Source organism: Miniopterus natalensis, chromosome X, assembly GCF_054644295.1.
Source record: "Miniopterus natalensis isolate mMinNat1 chromosome X, mMinNat1.hap1, whole genome shotgun sequence".
Lineage (NCBI taxonomy): Eukaryota > Metazoa > Chordata > Mammalia > Chiroptera > Miniopteridae > Miniopterus > Miniopterus natalensis.
The window spans coordinates 56,201,180-56,219,565 of record NC_142103.1 but is presented as its reverse complement, the minus strand read 5'-3'; the positions used below and the strand labels follow the sequence as shown (position 1 = coordinate 56,219,565).

General features: G+C 38.1%; 1 protein-coding gene across 4 annotated transcripts in view; it reads right to left on the bottom strand.

The window, feature by feature from the left end:
* Positions 1 to 18,386, bottom strand: part of PHKA1 (phosphorylase kinase regulatory subunit alpha 1) — a 208,119-nt gene that overhangs the window by 63,991 nt on the left and 125,742 nt on the right. For all 4 annotated transcript variants that reach the window (XM_016217630.2, XM_016217631.2, XM_016217634.2 and 1 more), the window contains exons 15-16: positions 6,934 to 7,043; positions 5,799 to 5,943 (exon numbers count right to left, since the gene is read on the bottom strand). In XM_016217630.2, the coding sequence (XP_016073116.1) occupies positions 5,799 to 5,943; positions 6,934 to 7,043 (255 nt within the window). The remainder of the gene's footprint in view (positions 1 to 5,798; positions 5,944 to 6,933; positions 7,044 to 18,386) is intronic.

Below are 18,386 nucleotides of genomic sequence, written 5' to 3'. Positions count from 1 at the left end.
TCTCCTTTTGCACTCAGTGTAAGCCATGTGGCATGTGTGACTTGTAAAGCATGTTCGAAAATGGAAGCATTTACTTCCAGGTTTATGGAGTTCATAAACCGAAATGTTTGTCAATGGGAACGTTCAAAAACCGAGGTACCACTGTATATTCCTCTTTCTCAATTTCTTCTTTTTAAAGTAGTTCCTTTAACATTTCTTGTAATACTGGATTTTGGCGATGAACTGCTTTAGCGTTTTCTTGTCTGGGAAGCACTTTATTTCTTCTTCAATTTGATATAGCAGCTTCGCTGGGTAAGATAGTCTTGGGTACAGGTCCTTGTTTTTCATCACCTTGAATATTTTGTGCCAATCCTTTCTAGCCTGAAATATGTCTGTTGAGAAATCATCTGACAGTCTTATGGGAGCTCCTAGTTTTTTTTATGGTTTCTATGTCTTTTTTATGCTTACTATCTCTTTGTTTAAGTTCTCACTGGGTTCATCCATTCTTCCCCTAAGTCCCTTGAGCATCCTTATAACCATTGTTTTGAACTCTGCATCTGTTAGCTTGGTTGCCTCCATTTCATTTCATTCTTTTCCTGGGGATTTCTCCTGTTTTTCATTTGGGACCTGTTTGTTTGTTTCCCCATTTTTGCTTCCTCTTTGCATTTGTTTCTGTGTATTAGGTAGATCTGCTATGTCTTCCAGTTCTGGTATGATGGCCTTATATAGTAGGTGTCTTGTGGGTCTCAGTGGTGTAATCTTCTTGATCACCTGGGATAGGTGCTCCAGAACTTTCCCTTTTTGGGGTTATGTGAGCCCTCCTTTTGTAGTTGGGTCTTCATTGTTGTTGGACTGTCGCTGAGTGGTGATGAACCTCAGGCTGGTTGACTATGAGGTTTGACCTTGAACACAGTGCACAAGCTGTTATGCGGGGACTTTACCCCTGAAGGAGAATTGGCCCCAGCAAGTTCTGGTGCCTTCCAAGATCTCCCTTTGGGTGTGTCACTTGTGTGGCTAATTGGGCCATGCTCAGATGTGGTATAAAGCCTGCCAATGGTTGTGTTTGTTTTGGGGACTCTTGGGAGGTACTCCGGTGCAGGCCAATGTCAGATGCTGCCTATAACAGACCTTGGGCTACCTGTCTGGAGCTACCAAGTGTTCCACATTTTGTGGCTGCCTCTGAGCCTGGGTGTGCATGGGAGGAGCCAAGCTGTAAACCAAGGTCAGCTTCCAGCAGCTCTGAGCCCAGGTGCAGGTCAGTAAAAGGTCCAAGGCACTCCAAGATTTACCTCTGCTTGTTGGATGCTCTGCTACTCTCTGAAGCTGCCTGGACTTCATCAAGAGCCTTCCAAAATAAGTCTGTAGAGTGGGCCTAGGCTGGCCTCAGCCCACAGTCTCCTCCACAAGGTGTGAGCTTGGCTGAGTGGGGCCACCCAGAGTTGGGAGGATGGAGCTATCAGATCTCCTGGGGGGGGGGGAGTGTGCTGGTCAGATGCACAAGGGGAGGAAATGGCCTCTGCTCCAGTGTCATGCATTCAGTCTCTGTTCAAGTATCCAACAGTCCCTGAGACCATCCAGATCTCCTCAAGTGTTCCCCTCAAAAGAGTGCACCAGGGGCCCAAGCTATGTGCAGCCAGCAGACCTTTCTGCAGGGTGTGAGCTCAGCAAGGCAGGACCAGTGGGAGTTGGGAGGACAAAGCTCGTTTATCTCCTGTTAGAGGGCAGTGCCTGTCAGGTGCGTAGAGGGGAGGAAATGGCCTCCGCTCCACAGCCACACCACTCAGTCTCTGCCTGAGCATTCAACAATTCTTGGGTTCATCAGGATCTCTTCAAGTGTTCCACAAAGCATAGTGCACCATAGTCAGGCTGGTGGGGGTTAGTGGCCCCCACTACAGAGCCACACCACTCAGTATTTGCCTGAGTCTCCCTTAAGAGCTCCCCACAAAAGAGCACACATCAGGCCCAAGCTGGGCACAGCTAGCAGACTTTTCTACAGAGAGCAAGATTGGCAAGATAGGGTGACAGAATTGGGAGCACAGGATTAGTGCCCTGCTCCAGGCTGGCTCTGTATGGATAAGAGTGCTCAACCCAGGGAAGTTGGCACCTGTGGGTGGTGTTGGATAGGGACTCAGCCCATGGACCTTGACAGCTGACCCTCCAGATCTCTCCTTGGGGCCACACAACCCAGTTCTTCTCTGTATGACTCCAGTTTTCTCTGAGTTGCCGTCCCTCTGCCAGAGCCCTGGGTGAGTGTCTGAGAACTAGAATTTGTGCACTGGTTTTTTTTTTGTTTTTTTTTGGTTTTTTGTTTTAATTTATCTTTATTGATTTCAGAGAGAGGAAAGGAGAGGGAGAGAGAGAGATAGAAACTTCAATGATGAGAGAGTCATCGATCGAGCCTGCAACCCGGGCATGTGCCCTAACTGGGAATCGAACCCTGATCACCTGGATCCCAGGTTGACGCTCAACTGCTGAGCCATGCCTAGCCGGGCTGTGCACTGGCTTTTTAAGAGGGCACTTCAGTTTCTAGCAGACTTCTGTCTCTCCTTACTGGACAGAATCCCTGCAGGTTTTCACAATCAGATGTTACGTGGGTACCTCTTTCCAGCTCTGGTGCTCTGAGCAGGGGAGCCCCAGTGTGGGGTTGAGACCTCTTGCTTCACAAGGGGGACCTTTGCAGCTGAGATATCCCTCTGGATTCTCAGCTTCGACACATATGTGCAGGGCCAGTCCTATTCATGTCTCCACCCTTCCTACCAGTCTTGATGTGGCTTCTGTAAATCCTTGGTTATAAGACATGTTCAGCTAGTCTTCAGTTGGTTATTCAGGTTGATTGATCTATAATTTAGTTGTAATTCCAGTTTGGTGCTGGGAGGAGGTAAGTATAGCTCCCACTTATTCCATAGCCATCTTGGATCCTCATTGCTTTCTTTTAGTTAGCAACTGCATGATATCTCTTTACACATTCCTTTATTTCCAATATAATTTTATTTTATGGATATCTTTTGTAACTAACATCTAAGATGGATTTTGCTCTTTTACATATTCTGGGAACCTTTGTTTTTTACATGAGAATTTCAGTAATTCACATTTTAATGTGATTACTAATATGTTTGTTCTCATTTCACCAGCACGAAATTTTCCCTGACCAAAACACACTATTGGTAATGTAGGCTGTGGAGACAGATATGGTTTGAAGCCTGACTCTGTTCATTTACTAGTTTTGTGACTCTTGACAATGACTCACCTTTCTCATCTATAACATAGGGCTATTAATAGTACCTACCTGAATTGGGTTGTTGTGGAGATTTCAAAATAATTTATTGAATGCACCTAGCTCAGTGTCTGGCACAGAGAAAGTGTTCAATAAACATTGTAGTTATTATTGCTGTTATTACTACTATTTTTGTTGTGTGGCCACATACTAAGTATCAAAATTTTGTGATTTGAATCTAGATATTTAGTTTTATTCTTCTTCCCAAGTTATGGCTGTGTATCTCATCCCAACTACAGTCATGTGGCACTTAATGATGGGGATATGTTCTGAGAAATGTGTTGTTAGGCAATTTCATCTTTGTGTGAATATCATTGTGTGCACTTACACAAACCTATATAATATAACCTCCTACATACCTAGGGTCTATAGTATAGCCTATTGCACCTAGGCTACAACCCGGTATAGCATGTTACCGTACAAAATAACAGGAGATTAAATCAAGCACACACAAAAAACACCCCAGGGCAATCAAGAGATGTGGTAAACTTGAGCTATATGAGTCTGCTCCTGGAATAATGTGACATACTGTTTTACAGCAAAATTTTTTTATAAGTAGAAAGAGTATAGTATAAAATAGTGATAAAATGTATAGTATATTAAATACATAAACTGGTAACATAGTCATTTATTATCATTATCAAGTATTATGCACTGTACATAATTGTATGTGTTACACTTTTATATGACTGGCAGCACAGGTTTGTTTACACCAGCATCAGCACAAACACGTGCATAATGCCTTGTGCTATGACATTATGGTGTTACTAGGTGATCAGAATTTTCCATCTCCATTATAATCTTATGGGGCCACCATTGTATATGTGGTCTGTCATTGACTGAAACATTGTTATGTGGCACATGGCTGCATTAGGTATTTCTATTTTGAAATCTCTTTGTAAGCACAAACTCAACATGTCCCTTTACAACTGGCATCTTCCTATAGAACTTCTTTGCCTCTTTCAATGGCAGAATTACTTACCTAGTCTCTAAATCTTGGCATTATCTTGATTCATACCTCATCTAGTTAGCCAACACCTAACTTGCAGGTGTTGTTTAAAATGACTCTTGTATCCTTATTTCCTACTCTATTTTTACTACCGCCAATCCAGTGTATCTCCTCATCTCCTCATACTTAGATTAGTTTCCTTGATATCAGATTGTCCTCACTACAGTATATACTGTCATAAAATCAACATCATTTTCATCATGTCACTGCTTACTCAAAAACTTTAGTTTCAGACTTCTGAGAAAACTATGTTTTAAATATCTGCTTATTTTCAAGGTTTCCATAACCTGAACCCACTTACTTATCCAATTTTATTGATAATTATACTCTAACACGCAAAGCCCATTCTGGCCTCTTCACTGCCCACTCACAAGTCAAGCTCATCCCTGCCTCCAGATCTCACTCATGGCATTTTTTCCCTCACTTAAAATACCTTTGCTTTTTCTCTTCTCCCACATGAATAGTGCTCATCTGAAAAATTTGAATAAGTCCCACTTAAGTCAAGAAATTTTCTTTGACAATTTGATCACCTTCACTGTAAAATACTAATATAAGGGTTTAGTGCTTCTTTATATACTGTTTTGAATTATTTTCTATTACTTTGAGTATTAGCATTGTCTCTCCAATTAGACTTTACACTTTCTGAAGAAAATTCTTGGAACACAGTAGTTTTTAAGTAAGCACTTGTTAATTGTCTTAAATAAATAAGAAAGATAAAATGAAGGACTACCCTACTTCTTCAACTCTTGTGCTTTTGAAGCACTTTAAGAGGTATTAGCAAAATCCCTAACAGTCTGTCCGAACCTTGAATGGTTTATCACAAAGGATTCTTCTCTAATGAAAAGGAATTCTATGTACTTTGGTGGTACAAACAGGCTTTTGGAAGCAACAGAGACACAGAAAGAAAGCAATGCTTCAGCATTGGCTGTAGTCCTCCAGGAACTGAGAAAAATAAAGCCTATCACCCAGTTTCAAGTAAGTAATTTCAGGAAGCCCAGATAATAAAGGAAAGAGAAACTGAAAGCCTTTTTACTTTTCCCTGCTAGATTTTACTGGTTCAGTTAGACAGGCCTTGGAGGGAGATGCCTGGGAATTTATCTATAAAATCTTGATGCTCCACTGGAGTAAGACAGATGCAAAATGTAGTATTACTTACTTAATATGAATTGTATTTATGAAGTTTCTGCAAATTGACCTAGAAACCAATTATCTGAAGTAACCTTCAACCAAGTTATTCTACTACATTAAAAAAAAAATTATAGCTCTCTAACCACCTAAAATATTCTTATGTATTAGTTTATATTTGTAACATATTTATTCTAAAGCATAAGATCCATGAGAGTAGAAACCTCATCTCCCTTATTCACTTCATGTATCCTCAGTGCTTAGAAAACTTCCTGGCACAAAGTAGGAGCTAATAAATAACCGCTGAAAGAATAAATAAGAAGTAGCTCTCTAGTGACCCTAAGATTTTAAAGGACTAACCACATGACTTATTCCAAATAAATATTCATCCCTTGCATCATACCACCTTACCAAGCATGGTGTGTGAGATGGGGAAGGTGATGGTGGGCTGGCCTGTCATCCTCCAACGGCTACAGAGGTAGGAAAGGTCTGTTCTAAGCATTTCCACTATCATATTGTTGTCCAGAGCCAAGTAGAACTGTTGCTGGTCTATAAACTGAGAAAAATTAAAATAACAGCTTAGAGTAATTTACTCTTACAACTATCAAATAATATTTTAAAGTAATCACATATTCACAAGGATATATATGATGTCACAAAGGCAACAATACCTCCAAATGTAATTCCTAATTCTTCCCAAAGCATCTGGTGGTCCATTGATACATATAATAATTTTGACATTTTACAGTGTGTTATAATTTACAAAGTGTTTTTAAGTACATAATTTTACTTAATTCTGCAACAATCCAGTAAGGGCTTTTCTTCTTTTATAGGTAAAAATAAGGCCAAGAGACATTAAGTGGATTAGCAAAGTCCCATGGCTAGCAAATGGCAAGATCAAAAATATCATCTATGGTCCAATATTTTTTGTCTATATCTCAGCTGTACTAATTCAGATGTAAGATGACAAATGGAAAGCTTAACTTTCTTTCCAGAAAATAATTTCTCCTCCCCGTATAAACAAATAATCAGGCTTGTTAATATAATGTGGCCAATAAACATCAGGGTAACAATCATGGTTAAAACAATACTGACATTTTTGTTTAAAAGAGGATATCAAAGATCTCCAGGCTTGTTAAAAGGGCCCCTCCTTCAAACAAAGAGAACACATAGTTTGGTAAATGGAAAAAAAAAAAAAAAAAAGACTCCATTTTATTTATAAAGAATACAAACACAAATAAGAATAATCTTATTCTTAATTTTTAAAAGTAAGGTGTACTTTTTAAAGTACTCAAACATCTGTAAAATCCCTAGTCACTAATTCTGCAACACCCAGGACTACTTCTGGTAGCCATAGTCACTTGGCAAAACTTTATGCAAGAAATACAATTCAGTGCAACTCAACAAATATTTATTGAGCAACTTAATATGTACAAGGCATGTGGAACTCTGACATTTGTCAAAACCCCAGTAAATGCTTTATTTCTCTAATGTTTCTTTTTTATTTCCATTCATCTCTATATATGGTAAAGCTCATTCCACCCACCTGTGGAGTGAAGGTAAAGATAGTTTTTCGAATGTCATAGAGTTTTGAAGTTCCAAGGACTCCCATGTGTCTATAGGGTCGGCCACTGAGTTTCATTCTACTGTTACACCCTGAGGTAGAATTGAGGAAAGATCAAGATATTTTCAGTGCACAAATCCAATCAGCAAACATTTTTATTGTATTAGTAAACACTTTCTGATTGAACAAGCTAAGTTCTGTGTCTCAAAGTTAGTGTTCATGTCATATAGAGGACCATGCTAAGAACTGTAGAGCCCTTAAAGAATTTTATGCGGGGAGGTTAAAGAAGGCAGCAGACTGAGTAGAAGCTACACTGATACACTCCTGGGACCAAACTGGATTACAACTAAAATATAGAAAAACAATCCTGAATAATCAACTGAAACTGAAGACGAGCTGGAGAGCACCCTCATAACCAAGGAAGAAGAGTGAAGACCACACAGAGACTGATAGGAAGTGTGGAGGTGTGAGAGGCCTGGCTGGGCTCCCACAGGCAGCAGCTGATGGTCCAGAGAAATATCTCAGCTGTGGGGGGTTCCCACTGAGGCCTCGGGGGCCTAAACCCCAGGCAGGGCTTCCAAGCCCAGAGCATCAGAACTAAGAAAAGTGCCCACATAACATCTGGCTGTGAAAAGTAGCTGGGTTTCTTTCTACCAGGGAGAGAAGGCTGGAACTGCAGGCACCCTCTTAAAGAAGCAACACACAAAGTTTCGTGTACAGCCGCTCACCTTGGGCTCTGTCAGAGGGAGAGCAGAGTGGACTGGAACTGTGTAAGTAGAATCTAGGTTTTTGGGCTCTGGAGATAGTGCTCAGAGGGCACCCCTCTGGGTTCCTGTGCCAAGTCATTCCCCCAGACTGCAGAGGCAGACATTTACCTTCCAAGCAGCTTTTGCCTGAGGGGGAAGCAATTGCCCCACCCTGCTGAAAAACCTCTCACCCTACCCATGGAGTTTCTACAGCCTGAGGCACATAAAGAGATTGATAACAATCAGCTGCCCCACCCTATGGAGTTTCTATAGCCTGAGGCTCATTAAGAGAATCAGATTAATCAGCCTGTGGGTAGAGGCAGACTTTGGAATGCTTTGAGTCTTTGCTTGATCTGCTTCTGGACCCAGGCCTTGGAAAAGCAGACTTTGGTGTGCATCTTGGTCCTGTCCAAACACACCCAGCCCCAACAGAGGGGACCTCAAGCCATGGGTTGTTGATAGCTCCAAACAGGGTACTCAAGGCAGTTACAAACAGTGTCTGACATTGGCCTGCACCAGAGACTGTCCAAAAAGACTGAGAGTCTTAGCAGATCTACCTAATACATAGAAAACCCCCCCCCACAATTAAGCAGCCAAAATGGGGAGACAAAAAACAAGCCCCAAATGAAAGAAAAAGAGAAGTCTCCAGTAAAAGAGCTAAATGAAATGGAGATAAGCATTCTATCAGATATAGAGTTCAGAATACTGACTGTAAGGATGCTCAACAGCATGAAAAAATATAAAAGAAATTAAGAATGACATAGCAGAAATAATACATTGGAAGGAATAAATTGCAGTTTAGAGGAAGCTGAGGATTGGATCAGCGAATTAGAAGACAGGGTAGAAAAAATCACTCAATCAGAGATCCAAAAAAGAAAAAAACAATTAAAAAACAGGACAGTGTAAAGGAGCTGTGGGACAACATAAAACATAACAATATTCACATCATAGGAGTGCCAGAAAAGGTCAAAAGTAAGCAAGGGTTAGAGAACCTGTTTGAAGAAATAATGGCAGAAAAATTCCCTAACCTGGTGAAGGAAAATGTCACACAAGTTCAGGAGGCACAGAGAGTTCCAAGCAAGAAGAATCCAAATAGACCCATGCCCAGACACATCATATTTAAAATGCCAAAAATTCAAGACAAAGAGAGAATATCAAAGGCAGCAAGAGAAAAGCAATCTGTTGCCTACAAAGGAGCTCCCATAAGGCTGTCAGCTGATTTCTCGTCAGAAACTCTACAGGCCACAGGGAATGGCATGAAGTATTCAAGGTAATGAAAAGCAAGGATATGAAACCAAGACTACTCTGTCCAGCAAGGCTATCATTCAGAATAGACGGTGAAATAAAGATCTTCCCAGACCAAAACAAAGGCTAAAGGAGTTTATCACCATCAAACCAGCATTGCAGGAAACGTTAAAGAGACTGTTGTAATAATAAGAAGAAACAAAGAGAGAAACATAGGCATAAAAAATTAAAATGACAATAAATTAGGACCTATCAATAATAACCTTAAGGGCTTTAAGGGAGAGGTCAACAGCAATATAGTCATAGTCATGGACTTTAATACCTCACTGACTTCACTGGATAGATCTTCCAGACAGAGTCAACACAGAGACAGTGACTCTAAATGGCACACTAGATCAGATGGATTTAATTGATATTTAAGAACACTTCACCCCAAAGCTGTAGAATATATATTCCTCTTAAATGCACATGGGTTATCCTCAAAGATAGACCACATGTTAGAACACAAAGCCAGTCTCTACAAGTTCAAGAAGATTAAAATCATATCATGAATCTAGAAACCAACTACATTAAAAACAATAAAAAACATTCAAACACATGGAGGCTAAAGAACATGTTATTAAACAATGAGTGGGCTACCAATAAGATCAAGAAAGAAATAAAAAGCTTCCTGAAAACTAATGAAAATGAAAACACAACAACCCCAAATCTATGGGACACAGCAAAAGCAGTCCTAAGACGGAAGTTCATAGCACTGCAGGCCTACCTCAAAAAGCAAGAAAAAATTTTAATAAACTATCTAACCCTACAACTTAAAGAATTAGAAAGCTCCCCTGTGAAGGTGTCTGGACCAGGGCTTTTGTTTGCTGGGAGTTTTTTTTTTTTTATTACTGCTTCAAGTTCATCAGTTATTATTGGCCTATTCAGGTTTTCTGATTCTTCCTGATTCAGTTTTACATGATCTCACTCATATGTGGAATCTAATAAACAAAATAGACTGAGGAACAAAATAGATCCAGAGACATAGAAGCATGGAACAGACTGATGAATCTCAGTGAGAGAGATTAATCAAAGAACTTATGTTCATATATGCATAATCCATGGACACAGATAATAGTGTGGTGAAGGCCTAGGGTGGCAGATGTGGGGTGGAGGGGATCAATGGGGGAAAAAAGGGGAGATATCTGTAATACTTTCAACAATAAAGATAAATTTAATAAAAAAGAATTTTATTCTGTTATAAAGAATCCACATCATCTAAACATAAGAGGCAAGAATGCTCATAAAATTAATAGTATGTGAGTGATAAAATGCTATTACCAACTGTCATGCACTAAATTTCTTTAAAGCCCATAAAAAGTGCAAAAGATATACTGGTTGTCAAACTTTTTAATGTAAACTATTACGCAACAAAGCTGAACAAAAACTTCATCAACTTAAAGATGGTATGCTAAACTGAGAAACTGAATGGAGGGAAAATGGGTGACACATCTGTAACACTTTCAACAATAAAATAAATTTTTTAAAAAAGAGTGTATCTTGATCTCCTTCAATAGCATAGTACTGAAAAACTTTATTGAATGGGACAACACATTTTATCCAAATAAGTCAAAATATTCCAATATTCTTGTATGTGATAAAAAATTGTGCAACCTTATACACAGTAAAATTCACTTGGTAGAGGAACTTTTTAAAAAATATTGAATGACAACTGAGAAGGAGGGTGAGAAGAGATTAGCCGAAGAACTTATAAACATATATGCATAGCCCATGGACACAGACAATAGACAGGTGAAGGCCTGGGGTGGGGTGGGAGATGGATGGAGGAGGGCAAAGGGGAGAAAATGGGTGACATCTGTAATACTTTCAACAATACAATTTAAATATATATTATATATATTATATATAAAGAAAAATTAAAAATATTTTAGTCAGACATTCTCTTATATAACTACAATGCAAATGAGCTAAAATCAAGAAATTAACATTGATAAAACACTGTTATCCAACCCACAGACTTCATTCAGATTTCACCCATTCTCCTACTTGTCCTCTGTAGTAAGAATATTTCAGGTTCAGGATCCAATCCAAGATCACCTGTTGCATTTCAGTTGTCATGTCTCTTTAGCCTTCCTTCATTTGGACAAGTCTTAGCCTTTCTTTGTCCTCTCAACTTTGACACTTTGAAGAGATGGGGCCAATTATTTTGTAGGATGTCCCTCTATTGGAGTTTGTCTGCTACATCATTAGATTCAGGATATTACAAGGTGGAAGAAATACCCCCAAAGCGATGCTTTTTTCTCACTGATCTTATTGGGTGGCAGTTGACTGTGACTTGTTCCCATATTGGTGATGCTAACTTTGATTACAAGCCTGGACATGTCCTTCAAGTTTCTCTACTGTAAAGTTACTATTTGCCTGTTGTGATAACAAATAAGTAACCTATGGGGCGATTACTTGAAGTTATGTGAATATTCTGTTCCTTATAGTAATTGATGGTTCTTGCCTGAGTCAAATTACTATAATTGCCAGATAGTGATTTTTAAATTCTATCATTCCTTCTGCATTTATTACTTAACATTTTACTCTATGGGTCTTTCCTTCTCCCTTATTTATTTACTTCTCTCAATATGGATCCATGAATTCTGATTTTATTCAATGGGCTATAAACCATTACTATCATTACTTATTTTGATGCTCAGCTTGTCCCAGATTTAGCCAGTGAAAGCTCCTTCAATCTGGCTTCTATGCCTGTCATTCTTTGAGCACATTCTCATTTCTGGCACAAGACGATCCAGGCTCACTCTCTCAGCTGCAGCCCTGTACTCAGCCATTTTTGCTAAGGACTCTTGGTTCTTTGTAGTGGGGAGTGATATTAGATTCCGAGATCTGGAACTATGTGTGCTCACTGCCATTAAGGTGTCATTGCTCATATCCTTCCAGTGAACAGACTGGGGAAAATAGCCATTTCATGTCATTCTTGCCTTTCACTATTTTATATTTGTAGCTCCTTTCTTTCACCGTGAGAAACTTAGCTCCTAACAAAATCAATATATTTACTCCTTTGCTCAATTCTACAATACATGTAAACTTGTTTCAGAGTTACTACACCCACATGACTATTAACAATAAACCTACTAACCTACTCAGTTATTTAAGTTTTCTTTGCAGTCCTTTTGGTCCTTTTATCTTCAGACTGAGGGGCGTGAAAGTATTGTAGCTAAAAGTTACATGGATACTTTCTTTTCCACTTTTCTTAATATGGTTGTTACCCATTTGGTGTATAGTTAAGTTTATTTGTTTCTGTTTGTTTCCAACTTTGAAGTTAAAAAATCCTTCTTGATTTAACCTTTGGCATTTTAATTATGATGTGTCTTGGCGTGGGCCTCTTTGGGTTCATCTTATTTTGGATTCTCTGTGCTAGCTGGACCTGGATGTCTGTTCCCTTTACCAGGTTGGGGAACTTTTCAGACATCATTTCTTTAAATAGGTTTTCTGTCCCCTTTCTCTCTTTTTTTTTTTTTTCTATCTGGGACCCCTATAATTCGAATGTTGTTATGCTTGATGTTTCAGAGGTCCCTTAAACTATCCTCATTTTTTATTCCTTTTTCTTTTGCTGTTCCTATTGGGAGTTTTGGCAGAAAAAACATTTTTGAAAACTTAAAAAGGTGGGAAGGCCCAGCCAGCATGGCTCAGCAGTTGAGCATTGACCTATGATTCAGGAGATCGAGGTTCAATTCCCTGTCAGGGCACATGTCCAGGTTGCAGGCTTGATCCCCAGTTGGGGGCATGCAGGATGCAGCCGATCAATGACTCTCTCATAGTTGATGTTTCTCTCTCTCTCTCTCTCCCCCCCCCTCTCCCTCTCTCTCTCTCTCTCTTTTTCTCTCTGAAGAAAAAAAAAGGCGTGGGGGGGGGAGACTTAAACTATCAGACAACTACAAAGTAAGGCATAATTTTAATGAAAATTTAAATAGAATATGTATACATCATGTATCTAAATATCATGCATGTAACATGGATGGACCTAGATAAGTCAGACAGAGAAAGACAAATACCATATGATTTCACTTACGTGTGGAATCTAAAGAACAAAATAAATAAAATACAAACAGACAGATACAGAGAACAGAATGATGCTTATCAGAGGAGAGACGGGTTGGGGGACTGAGTGAAAAAGGTGAAGGGATTAAAAAGTACAAATTGGTAGTCACAAAATAGTCACAGGGATAGAAGTAAAGCTTAAGGAATAGTCAATAATATTGCGATAACTATGTATCATGCCAGTTGGGATACTGGAAATATCCAGGGGATCACTTAAAGTATATGATTGTGTAACCATTATGTGGTACACCTGAAACTAAAACAAAATAATATTGAATGTAAACTGTAATTAAAAAATAAAATTTAAAAATATCATGTATGTGTGTATATATGTATGTATATATACACACACATGCACATTCACACACACAGCCACCTGATTTCCTTTAGTACATATGCCATTTTTAGTTTAGCATTTTGAAATTACAATCTATCTGATATGGTAAATGTAGTTGAATTTCTTTTTGTCTTTCAAAAGGCAATTACTATTACATCAATACCTGTTACAATGAGGAAATAGTTCACTCATTTACACACATTATTTTCCTTTTATAACACAGGATAACACTATACACATTGTTCTCAAATATTTTTCTCCAAAATATATATTGAATATCCCTTCATGTCAGAACAACTTTTTTTCTGGAACACATTTTTCTTGGGGATTTTATTTTTGGCCCTGCTTTATCCTAAGTATGATACTTATCAAATAGGTCATATTTTTTATTATTTTTATTTATTTATTTTTATCCTCATCTGAGGATATTTTTTTCCATTGCTTTTTCAGAGAGAGTGTAAGGGAAAGAGAGAGAAACATCGATGGGTTGCCTCCTGAAGGAGGGGCTACTGGGCTGGAGCCTGCAACTGAGGTATGTGCCCTTGGCTGAAATCAAATCCGGGACCCTTCAGTCTGAGGGCATATGCTCTGACCACTAAGCCAAACTGGCTAGGGCAAACAGGTCATATTTTTAGTGTTGCTTAACTCTTAGGAATAGAACCAGAGAGCTGTCAATGCCTTGGTCATATTCCAGGCTCCACTTTGTAAAGTACACATTTTACCTGAGATTAATATCACAACCAGGTTTATCCACTGCTCCTTCCATTTTGTTTCTTTTTTATTATGGTAAAATATACATAACATAAAATTTATAATTTTAACCATTTTTAATTGTTCAGTGGCATTAAGTACATTTGCAATGCTGTACAATCATCAGCACCACCTATCTCCAGAACTTTTTCATCTTCCCAAACTGAAACTGTACCCATTAAACAATAACTCCCTATGCTCCCCTCCCCCCAGTCCCTGCCAACCACCATTCTTTCTGTCCCTATGAATTTGCTTACTTAAGGTAACTCATATATGTGGAATTGTACAACATTTGTCCTTTTGTAATTGATCTATTCTATTTTGCATAAGGTCTTTAAGGGTCATCCATTTTGTATATGTGTCCAAATTTTACTCTTTTTAAGGCTGAATAATATTTCATTGTATATATACATCATATTTTGCTTATCTTTTCATCCATCATTGGACACTAAGTCTTTTTTTGGTGATTTCTTAGAATATACATGAAGTTAAGTACATGAATCTATATTTTTCTATTTTTGTTTGTCATTTGTTTCACTTTGTTATTTTGTTTACAAGGCATTGTTATTAGTGTTGACTGCTTTAGGCAGTCAACAGTCTTTTATATTTAGACTTTCCATTTCTCTTGGTTCCTTCCTACATTTTTATATTTCTGCCTGAGATCATTTTTCTTCTGCCTAAAGAAATCCCTTTAGTCCAGCTGGCATGGCTCAGTTCATAGGTTTAGCATCAACCTATGAACCAGGAGGCTACGGTTTGATTCCCCGTCAGAGCACATGCCCAGATTTCGGGCTCGATCCCCCGTAGGGGGTGTGCAGGAGGCAGCTGATGAATGACTCTCATCATTGATGTTTCTATCTCTCCCTCTTCATTCCTCTCTCTGAAATAAAAATAAATAAATAAAATAAATCCCTTTAGTATTTTTTTTAGTGTGAATCTGCTAGTGATGTATCCTCAGTCTTTATTGATCTGAAACGTGACTTTACATCATCTTTATTGCTGAAGGGTATGTTCACTGGATACAGAATTGTAGTCTGGCAGTTATTGTCTTCCAGTAAGCATCATTCAGTTGTTCCAGGGAGTTCATTGGTTTTATTTGAAAAGTCAGCTGTAAGTTTCATCATTGTTCTTTTGAAAGTAACTTGTCTTTCCTTAACTCTGGCTATTTTATTTTATTTTTAAATTATATATTATTATCATGGCTAAAATTAATGATTATTCTTTAAGGTTATCTAATTTTCTTTCTTTTTTTAAAAAAAAAATATCTTTATTGATTTCAGAGAGAGGAAAGGAGAGGGAGAGAGAGAGATAGAAACATCAATGATGAGAGAGTCATTGATCAAGCCTGCAACCGGGCATGTGCCCTGACGGGGAATTGAACCCTGATCGCCTGGATCCTAGGTCGACTCTCAACCGCTGAGCCATGCCCAGCCAGGCAAGATTATCTAATTTTCATATTCAAATTCCCTGTTGTTCTACCAATTTTTAAAATAATTTAATTTAATTTTTTCCATCACCATTTATCCTTTCTATGCCCAAGAAACTCTGGCTATTTTAAAGATCTTCTCTTTATCTTGGTTTCCAGAAGTTTGATTATTAAACACTTAGATTTGGTTTTCTTTGTATTTATCTTGTTCACAGATTTTTAGCCGTTGTGTGTTGAAAAATTTTTGATCATTATCTCTTCAAATACAGTTTCTGTTTCATCTTTTCCTCTTGTTCTTAGGTTACAGAACTTTTCACTATATCTTTTTTTTTTTAATATATCTTTATTGATTTTAGAGAGAGGAAGGGAGAGGGAGAGAGAGAGAGAAACATCGATAATGAGAGAGTCATTGGTTAGCTGCCTCTTGTATGCCTCGCACTGGGGATCAAGCCCGAAACTTGGGCATGTGCCTGACTGGGAATCCAACCTCAATCTCCTGAATCCTAGGTCAATGCTCAGCTTCTGAGCTACACTCAGCTGGGCTATATCTGTTTCTTAATGCTCTTTCAATTTTCCATCCTTTATTTTCTGTGATTTAATTTAGATATTTTCTACTGAGTTACTTTTCAGTTTATTAATCCTCTCTTCTGCTGTATCTCATATGCTTTTAATCCCACCCATTACATTCCTAATTTTAGGTTTTGTGTTTTTTAGTTTGGGGATTCTGTTTGATCCTTTTTTACATTCCAGATTTCCAGTGAAATTCACCTTCTAAATTTATTTTTGGGTATATTAACATAGTTTATAAAAGTCCTGTCTAATATCTCAAAAAATGTGAATTATCTGTATTGTTTGATATATTTAAATTTTAATTAAATTTTATTATATTAAATATATATATATAACAAAAGTTACCATTTTAAATATATAGTTCAGTAGCACTAAGTACATTCGCATTGTAATGCAACCATAACCACCAGCCACATCCAGAATGTTTTAATCATCCCAAATAGAAACTTCATATGTATTAAACAATAACTCTCCATTACCTTCTGGCAACAACCCTTTGATCTTTTAGTGGCATTCAGATATAAATGGCATATAACATTGTGTACGTTTAAGGTGTGGGAAATGTTTACCACAATAAGGTTAGTTAGCCCATTCTTTACTTCATGTAATTGCCATTTTGTGGGTATTATGATGAGAACATTAAGCTCTACTCTCATAGCAACTTTTAAGTACACAACACGATATTAACTATAGTCACCATACTGTACATTAGATCCCTGGAACTTATTCATCTTATAATTTAAAGTTAGTACGCTTTGACCAACATTTCCCTATTTCCTCCACCCCCCAACCCCTGACAACCACCATTCTACTCTGTTTCTGTGAGTTCGATGTTTTTAGATTCCACATATAAGAGATATCATACAGTATTTATCTTTCTCGGTTTAACTTAAATACCTCAATAAATATGAGTGCAGATATTTCTTTGAGAGAGTGACTTTATCTCCTTTGATACATACTTACATGTGGGAATTGTTGGTCCTATGTTTCATTTTTTGAGAAATCTCCATACTATTTTCTGTAGTAGCTATACCAATTTACACTCCCACCAACAGTGCATAAGGGTTCCTTTTTCTCTACATTCTTTCAAGAATTTATCTCTTGGTTGTGTGTTTTTTGTGTGTGTGTTTTTTAAAAATAATAGCCTTTCCAACAGGTGTCACATGAGATATCACATGTGGTTTTGATTTGCATTTTCCTGATGATTAGTAATGTTGAACACCTTTTCATGTACTTGTTGGCCATTTGTATATCGTCTCTGGAAAAATGTCTATTCAAGTACTCTGCCCATTATAAATCAAATTGTCTGCATGTCTGTTATTGAGTTGCACAACTTCCTTATATAGTTTGGATATTAACCAGTGATTAGCTATATGGTTTAGAAATATTTTCTTCCATTCCATTCCATAGGATACCTTTTTGAAAATTTTTGTTCAAAATGTTAAAGATGTCCCTTTTTCATTCCAATGGCCCATTCCACCCCATCCTACCCACCTCACGAGTCCCTGACCACACAAATGTCCAAGACCTTGAATTGTATATCTATGCATATAAGTTCTTTGGTTAATCTCTCCCCCTCCAACCACCTGCCCTCATCCATCCCTCCGAGATTTGAAAGTTTGAACCATGCATCCATGTCATTGAATCATTTCTGTTCATCAGTTTATTAAGTTCTTTAGATTCCACATCTAAGTGAGATCATGTGATGTTTGTCTTTTTCTGCCTGGCTTATTTCACTTAGCATAATATTCTCCAGGTCCTTCCATACTGACCCAAATGGTACGAGATCCTTCTTCTTTACACCTGTGTAGTATTCCATAGTGTAAATGTCCCACAGCTTTTTTATCCACTCATCTACTGATGGGCACTTGGGCTGTTTCTAGATCTTAGATATTGTAAATTGAGCTAATATGAATACGAGTGCATATATTCTTTCTGTTTAGTGTTTTAGGATTCTTATGATATATTCCTAGAAGTGGGATCACTGGGTCAAAAGGAAGCTCCATTTCTAATTTTTTGGGGAATCTCCATACTGTTTTCCATAGTGGTTGCACCAGTCTGCATTCCCACCAGCAGTGTACTAGGGTTGCCCTTCCTCCACATCCTTGCCAGCACATGTCATTTGTTGATTTGTGGACGGTAGCCATTCTGACAGGTGTGAAGTGATACCTCATAGTGGTTTTAATTTGCATCTCTCTGATGATTAGTGACATTGAGCATTTTCTCTTATGTCTCTTGGCCATCTGTATGTCTTCTT